At 45.4% G+C, this 8,600-nt stretch overlaps 1 protein-coding gene across 1 annotated transcript; it reads right to left on the reverse strand.

The window, feature by feature from the left end:
• Window positions 1–4,568: 4,568 nt before the first annotated feature.
• On the reverse strand, window positions 4,569–5,804 carry LOC110204401 (exocyst complex component 3-like protein 2). Its single transcript, XM_020980647.2, has 2 exons — window positions 5,381–5,804; window positions 4,569–4,874 (listed from the first exon to the last, which is right to left on the reverse strand). The coding sequence occupies exons 1-2, from the start codon at window positions 5,734–5,736 to the stop codon at window positions 4,787–4,789; spliced, it is 444 nt and encodes a 147-aa protein (XP_020836306.1). The 5' UTR covers window positions 5,737–5,804; the 3' UTR covers window positions 4,569–4,786.
• Between the last annotated feature and the right edge of the window lie 2,796 nt (window positions 5,805–8,600).

The raw sequence follows: 8,600 nt of genomic DNA on the forward strand, positions 1-8,600 counted from the left end.
ACATGTCAGTCAATCCTTCCACCAGCGTTGCCTAAGCACTGTAACCCAGTGCTAGGAGCTGAGGAGACAGACAGAAATGAATCCAGTTCTTGCTCTGAAGGAGCTTACATTCTGCAAAGGAAACAAAGTGTACCCAGAGAAGCAAAAGCGCTCTGAGGACTGAGGCAGTTCATAGACTCTGAAGACTTAGAAACCTTTCCTCACCACAGCCCTCAGAAGCAGGTAGCACCATTGTTATAAGACCCATTTTACAGAAGACAAGACTGAAGCTCAGAGAGACACACAAAGGGTAAATAAAAGGAGCTAGCCTCATTTTAACCTGACTTATCTCTGGACTGTACCTTTTTGTTTTTGCAGAGATGCTTCCTCTAATCTGTGGTGGACAATCCCCTGAAGATAGATGGCTTCTTCTTGCCTCTCCAGCTCATTTCACCCTCCAGAATCAAGGGTCATCCCTGTCCCCTGTACCTCTGCAGGAATTCAGCCAGAACTCCCAGGCAGCAGTGTGCCATCTGCGCCCCAAATTCCTGGCTGATGCGAGGGGCCTGATCAGTGTGATCTTCCAGCAGCTGGAGGATAGAGATGGAGAAGTGAGACCCCCTTTTCTCCAACCCCAAGCAATCTCCTCACTTGGAGTGGTGTGGGCACCTTGGAGATCTTCCCTCCTTGCCTCCCCTAACTCCAAAGCATGTTAAAGTTTTCACATTTTAAATCTTTAACTTTATAGAATTTTGCATTTGCAGAATTTTACGTGTTAGAGCTATATAATTTTAGACTGGTAGGATTACAGAATCTTAGATTGTGAGATTATTCAATTATTGAAATTATAAAATATAAGGTTAATAATAGCTAAGATTTATATGGCACTTTAAGATTTGTAAGGTGCTATTCATATGCTTTCACATTTGATCCTCACAGCAACCCTGGGAGGTAGGTATTATTATTATATTTATATATTTTTTTCTTTTTAGGCAGTTAAGCTTAAGTGACTTGCCCAGGGTCACACAGCTAGTGTGTGAGGTTAGATTTGAACTCAGATCCTCTAGACTCCAGAGTTACTGCTCTATCTACCACACCACCTAGCTGCCCCAGGTGCTCTTATTATCCCCATTTTACATATAAGGAAACTGAGGCAGACAGAAACAGGGTGACTTGAGGGCAGGGTCCTACAGCTACTAGTACGTGTTTGAGGCCAGATTTGAACTCAGGTCTTCCTGACTCCAGGCCTACTCAGCACTCTAAGCACTGCATCATCTTAGCTGCTTTGTGTTTGTTATAAAATAAGTTTTGTTTTATAATATTTATCATATTATATGTTATTGTAAAAATATGTGTGTAATTTAGACTCTTAGAATTATATCATTTTAGAATCATAGAATCCCCAAATTTCAGTCTCATAGAACACTTCAATCTTAGAAGAACAAAATCTTGGACGTCTCTCATTTAGCACCTTAGAATCAAAGAGTTTGGCTCCAAGGAATCTTTGGATTTATAGACTCTCAGAATCATCTACTTTGCTAATCCTGGAATTATGCACGTGAAAAAAATAGAAAGAGCCTCCCCTCCCTCCTCCAGCCTTCTCTATCCCAATCCCTTCTTCTTTCTCTGATGGGAGTGGGTACTGATAACTCTCCTCTCCTCCTCCCTAGAACCACACATCTTACACACACATGTCACATATACATATACACACACCTCACACATCTCTTACACACCTTACACATACTCATCTCACAGACACATATACACACAGCTTGCACACACACATCTCCACGTATCTGTCTCTCACACACCTTACACACACCTTACATACATACATCTCATACACATATACACACATATACACACACCTCTCATACACCTTACACACACAACTCACACATACACACAAACACATACACACATACACACACCTCTCACACACATACACACATATCTCACACACATATACACACCTGTCACATACTTCACACACACACACACAACTAATACATACGTATTCACATAACACATATACACATGCACACACCTCACAGACATCTTGAGCAGGCTGCTGGGCTGGTCCTCAGCTGCAATTCCTGCAGGGTCTGAAGCAGAGCAGCTCGGGTCTGAGCCTGCGAGAGCAGAAGTGGCATGATATGATCCCCAGAGTAAAAGTTCAGGGAAGTGGCACGTGGGGGGGGGAGCAGACAGCATTCCTCTCCTCCTCACAATTCCCTTCACTCCCAGACACTCCCTGTACCACAACCCACATACAGTGGAGCCTTAGACACCTCGACTTGGATGAATTTTAGCAGTTTGGAACCTTAGAGGATCTTAGATCCAGAGAACTTTAGACACAGACTCACGCAATCTAAGACTTTAGGGAATCACACCCTGTCTGGCCCAGCTGGAAGGAACTTCAGTGGTCACTTTGGCCAGCCTCACTCACATGTGAGTGAAGGAGAATCTTCTTTCCAACATTCTCCACAAAGGAGGCATCAGGGGAGCTCGTCACCTCTGCAAGCAGTCCATGACTCCCCTTCTGAATGACTCAAATGGTCAGGAACTTTCCCCAGGTGGACATCAAGCCTAAACCTGCCTCTTTGAAACTGCAGCTCCCACTTCGGTCCTCAGGGGCCCAACAGGGGGAAGCCTGATTCTTTCCCTACATGCCAGCTCCCATGTCCCTAGGTCTTCTCGTTGCCAGTCCCAGACTCCCTTGTTCTTCAGCTGATCCTCACAGAGCTTGAGACCCCAACCCATGAGACACCCCCACCACTACCATCTACAGCATTCCCTAGACCTGCCTATTTAGGAACCTTTCAATAAAGGATAAAAGGTGGGTCTGCCGTGACCCATTCTGGGCTGTGTTGGTTGGTCCAGACCTCTGATTTCTTTCCTATAGGGAGTTTATGGTGAGGAAATCCTCACTCCCAATACAGATTCTATCCAGTCTTTTAGGCACCTTTCAGACTTGGAGAGTCTCCTGCGGCAAGGAGAGGTTTGCCCAGAGGGTCAGAGGCAACCTCTGAATCCAGGTCTTGCCAATGCTGGGGCCAACACTACACCACCCTGACTCTCTCCATCTTGTTTTTGCTGAAGCTATGCTAGCCCCTTAATGATCAAAGCTTCCCTTCCTAGATGAGCACAAACCACCCCTTTCTTGCTATGTGCTAGAATTTTGCAACTGTATCCTGTAGTTCAGAGGTAGGGCTCTGCCTAGAGGGAGCCCCAAATTCATCTAGGAGGCTTATCAGTAATTGCCAAGACTGTCTACAATCTTGGTGGCTCCTGCCCCAACCCAGAATTTCTCCAGGAGAAATCAGTGTTTCACATTAGCTCTCCCTCAGGGCTATCAACTTCCAACCTCATCAAGACAACACTGTAAATACATGCTATTCAGGGCAGTAATTAAAATAGAAACCTCACCTCTTTGGCTAAGCAATAAGAAAAAGATTAGGTCATCTCCAGCTTAGTGACATTTCTGATTCTCCATCCCTCTAGCTTCCATTCCCCAAAATACTTTCACAAGAGTATGTAACTGCCCACCTCAAGAACCATTAACTCCCTGTTGCTTAAGGTATTAAGCAGATACACAAACAGAAATAGACAGATAGATAGATGAATAGATGGATGGATGGATGAATATATAGATAATAGATAGGAAGAGGTGAATAGATAGTTATTCACACAGACAGACAGATAGGTGTAGATGGAGAGAAAGACAGATAGATGTGGATAGATAGAAAGAAAGACAGATAGATGTGGATGGATAGAAAGAAAGACAGATAGATATGGAAGGATAGAAAGAAAAATAGATAGATGTGGATGGATAGACAGTCAGAAGACAGAAAGAGATGTAGAGGAATAGAGAGAAACAGACATTAGTGAGCTGCTCTTCCTGCCACAGCGTTGTATTTAAAGCCCTCTAGTTGGACTCCAGCTACCTTTCCATATTTATTTCACATGATTGCTCTTTGTACCCTCTACATTCCAGCCAGACCAGACTACTAGTCTTTCCCTGAAATTAGCATTCCGATGTTTCGCAAGACTACACATGTATAATCTGTATCAAATTGTTTGCCTTCCCCAGGAAGAGGGAGAAGAGAGAGGGAGAGAATGTGGAACTCAGAATTTAAAAAAAAGTTTAAATTGTTATTACATGTAATTGGGAAAAAATATAAAAAGTTTTCACTTGAAAAAAGAAATGAGAATTCCACCTCCATGCTTTATGCAGGCTGTCTGGCCCTCGTGGCTGGAATGTGCTCCTTGCTCACCCCTGCCTTTAGAATGCCTCTCTTCCCCCCTTTCCTGGCTCTCAGTTGTTGGGGTACTCTCCCTCCTCACATAGTTGGAGTTGAGGCAGAGGAGAAAGAAGGATGGCCTCCTCTGATCCCTTCACTCCAACTTCCTGTCCAGATGCATAGCCACTAAGCCCTGTCTCCAGCCCCATGGGGGTGAGGGTCCGACCTCTTCTGTCCTGTCATAACTGCATCCAGCCTTGGCCCCTTACACCCTGCCCTGGTGCTGACAGCTGTCTGCCATCTGCCTCCAGGTGAGAATTGTTCCTCCTTAGGCATCTGCTTGTATCTCTCCTGGGCTTCAGTTCTCCGTAGCCCTTTTTGTTCTGTCCTCACCAGTCCAAAGATCGTTCTTATAGTCATGGAATCTTTGAGTCATAGACCTAGGGAGTCATAAATTTGTCCAAGGCCAGAAAGCCAGGGGAGCCTGTAAACCCCTGGTGACCCAGGCAGACCCCTCCGCCCTTCTCCCAGATCACCTTGACATCAGTCACACATTCATCCTATAGGCTCCAAACTGTTTCTGCGGGAAGCAGCGGCCCCAGTTGCCCATTGTCCAGGGCCACCATGTTCACCATGCCCAAGATCTCCCTAAGAGCAGGCAAGGGAGGAGGTAGTGAGGCAGAGGAAAAGAAGAGATGGAGGAAAAGGAGAGGAATGTCCCCAGAAAAGCAGACAAAGCCCTTCCCCTGGTCCCATTCCACCCCCTCTCCTCTGAGACACTGAGCAGCCAAGCCCTGTCCCTCCTATAGCTGCCCATTGTGGCCTCTGGAATCAAATGCAGAGTCCTCAGCAAAGCTTTTGCCACCTACATCTTAGAGATAAATCGAGCTGGTGGTGGAGGATTGGTAGATTGTTTAAATCAGGAATGCAGCCTTAGAACAGAGAGTGTTAAATTTGGAAGGGCCTTTAAAATTTAGGGGGAAAGAAGGTGAGAGCTCAAAGGGGGCCTAAAATACCTTCTAGTCCAATTCCTTTATTTTACAAGGTGGAAACTGAGGCTCAGATGAAGGAAGGAGGAATTCTGACTTCTCCATCCTGTTGGCCCCTCAACTCCATTGCCTAGTCCCTTATCCCTCTCCCCTTCAGGGTCTCACCTTGGATCAACTTGGTTGTGCCAGTACAGGAGGGCATAGCGGTCAGCCAGAGGTAGCCAGTGGTAGGTGGCCTTCCTCAGCCAATCAGAGAGGGCTCCATGATAACCCTGAAGGTAGACACCAAAGGCTCCCAGGCTTGCTGGGTAAGCAGGTGCCAGGCGGATCCGAACAGCCCCCATGTCTTCCAGCAGCCTAGAGCAGAGGGCCTTGTGCAATCTTAAACAAATGACCAGGCTCCTATGATTTCTGGGGTGTCTCCTCTCCTGGGATTCATTACTAAGATTGGCAGGATGTGACCACTGCCTCCCTCCCCTTGGCCCGTCGGCCTCTTTGTCCACTGGCAGGTCGCCATCCATTGCCTGGCTGCCAAAACACACTGACCAGGCAGCTAAAAGCCTCGGGCCGTGTGCCCCCGCTCCCTCTTAGGCTGGTGGAATAGGCTTTTTGAACACACTTCAAAGTCTCGACATCTCTCCCTCTTCAATTGGGCCCTAATGATCTCACCAGAGGTTGCTGCTAAGTGTCTCTCCACTGGCTCTCTGGGGAAAACCGTCCACACCAGCCCCTCTAAGGTTTAAACTGCATGATTCCCATTTTCTCTGTCCTTTCTTAAATCCAGGCAATCAGCAAAGCAGGAAATGAAGCCTGATATGGAGAATTTTCAGATTTCCAGGGTGTGGACACTCATATGGCAAATTAACAAAATGGCTTCCGTGAATTCCTGGGAGCCGGCTCTGGCACATGCCTAGTTCTCACGCAGCTGGATTCTGGGGCCCTGACTCTGTCTCCCAGGGCGCTCATGGGCCCTTCCCTGGTTCTGCAGCAGTGGCTGGGCATGTGCTGGGGGAAGGGCAGGGGAGCCCTGAATATGCGATCTCATGTTGGCACACAACAAACCAGCCTGTGAGACTGAGGCAGAGGAGGGATTAGTATCCTGATTTTACAAATGAGAAAGTGAGAAAGAGGGAAGGAAAGGGAAGATGTAAGTATTTATTAAGCCCCTACTGTGTGCCAGGCACTATGCTACACCTTTTACGAATATCTCATCCATCTTCCCAACCTCACCCCCCTCCCACAGAAGGCAGAAGCTGTTTTCATTCCCGTTTTACAGATGAGGAAACTAAGGAAGCGCTTACATGCCTTGTCCAAAGTGCTGAAGGCCGAATTTGAACTCAGGTCTTCCTGACTCCAGGCCCAGAGCTCTCTCTGCTCTGCAGCCTCAGAAGGGAAGGGACTTGCCCAAGGTCTCCATTTGAAGCCACGACTTATGACTCCAAGCCCAGGGTCTTTTCTTTCTTTTTTTTATTGATTTCTTTGGATTTATCAACAATTGCTTCCATATAGTTTTCCATTTTTGTCCCCCTCCCTACACCCCTCCCTCCCCAAGACAGTGCACAATCTAATATAGCCTTTACTTATACATTCCTAGTGACATATTTTCACAGTAGTCATATTGTAAGGAAGAATTAGAACCAAGAGGAGGAACCACCAGAAAGAGGAAACAAAATGCAACAAAAGAAAAAAATAGCAAATAGTGCACTGCAATCTGCATTCAAACTCCATAGTTTTTTTTTGGATGTGGGTGGCATTTTCCAACAGGAGGCGTTTGGGGAGTCTTAGATCCTTGCATTGCTGAGAAGGGCTAAGTCTATCAAAGTTAGCTATAGCACACCGTGGCTGTTACTGTGTAGTACGTTCTCCCGGTTGTGTTCACTTCACTCAATATTAGTCCGTAGAAGTGTTTCCAGGTTTTTCTGAAGTCTGCCTGCTCATCATGTCTTACAGCACAGGAGTATTCCATTACATTTGTATACCAGAACTTGTTCAGCCATTCCCCAATTGATGGGCATCCTCTCAATTTCCAATCTTTGCCACCACAAAAAGAACTGCTATCAATATTTTTGTATGTGTGGGTTCTTTTCCCATCTGTATGATCTCTTTGGGATACAGCCCTAGAAGTGGTATTGCTGGGTCAAAGCATATGCACATTTTTATAGCCCTTTGGGCATAGTTCCAAATTGCTCTCCAGAATGGCTGGATCATTTCACAACTTCACCAACAATGTGTAGTGTTCCAATTTTCCCACATCTTCTCCAATATTCATAATTTTCCTGCCAATCTGATAGGCGTGATGTGGTACCTCAGAGTTGTTGTGATTTGCATTTCTCCAATCAGTAGTGATTTAGAGCATTTTTTCGTATGACTGTAGATGGCTTTAATTTCTTCATCTGAGAACTGCCTGCTCATTTCCTTTGACCAAGTATCAATTGGAGAATGACTTGTATTCTTATAAATTTCACTTAATTCCCTGTATATTTTAGAAATGAGGTCCTTATGGGAGATACTGGTTGTAAAAATTCTTTCCCATTTTCTACTTTCCTTCTAATCTTGGTTGCATTGGCTTTGTTTGTGCAAAACCTTTTCAATTTAATGTAGTCAGCTATCCATTTTGCATGTAGTAATGTTCTCTATCTCCTGTTTGGTCATGAATTCTTCTGTTCTCCATAAATGTGATAGGTAAACTATTCCTTGCCCTCCCAGTTTGTTTATAGTATCAGCCTTTATATCTAAATCATGAAGCAATTTTGACTTTATTTTGGTATATGGTGTGAGATTGTGGTCTATGCCTAGTTTCTGCCATATCTTTTCTGATTTTCCCAGCAGTTTTGTCAGAGTGAGTTCTTATCCCAGAAGCTGGGGTCTTTGGGTTTATCAAATAATAGATTAGTATAATCATTGACTACTGTGTCTTGCATACCTGACTTTTCCACTGATCTACCATTCTATTTCTCAGCCAGTACCAAACAGTTTTGATGATTGTTGCTTTATAATACAGTTTAGATCGCCCAGGTCTTTTTTTTTTCTTTTAGGATAGGCAATGGGGTTAAGTGATTTGCCCAGGTCACACAGCTAGGTAGTAGTGTTATGTGTCTGAGGTCGATTTGAACTCAGGTCCTCCTGACCCAGGGTGGGACTCTACCCACTGCTCCACCTAGCTGCCCCCCCTTTTTTGAAGCCAATTGGGGTTAAGTGACTTGGGCAGGGTCACAGAGCTAGTAAGTATGAAGTGTTTGGCCTGAGGTTGGATTTGAACTCAGGTCCTCCTGACTTGAGAGCCGGTACTCTATCAACTGCACCACCTAGCTGCCCATCCCAGGGTCTTTTCCAGGATGGTATACTGAGTGCTAGGACAAGGGGAAGTGAGTGATGGGGGTCCTCC

This window comes from Phascolarctos cinereus, unplaced genomic scaffold (genome assembly GCF_003287225.1).
Source record: "Phascolarctos cinereus isolate Bilbo 61053 unplaced genomic scaffold, phaCin_HiC Scaffold_342;HRSCAF=946, whole genome shotgun sequence".
In the NCBI taxonomy this organism is placed as follows: domain Eukaryota; kingdom Metazoa; phylum Chordata; class Mammalia; order Diprotodontia; family Phascolarctidae; genus Phascolarctos; species Phascolarctos cinereus.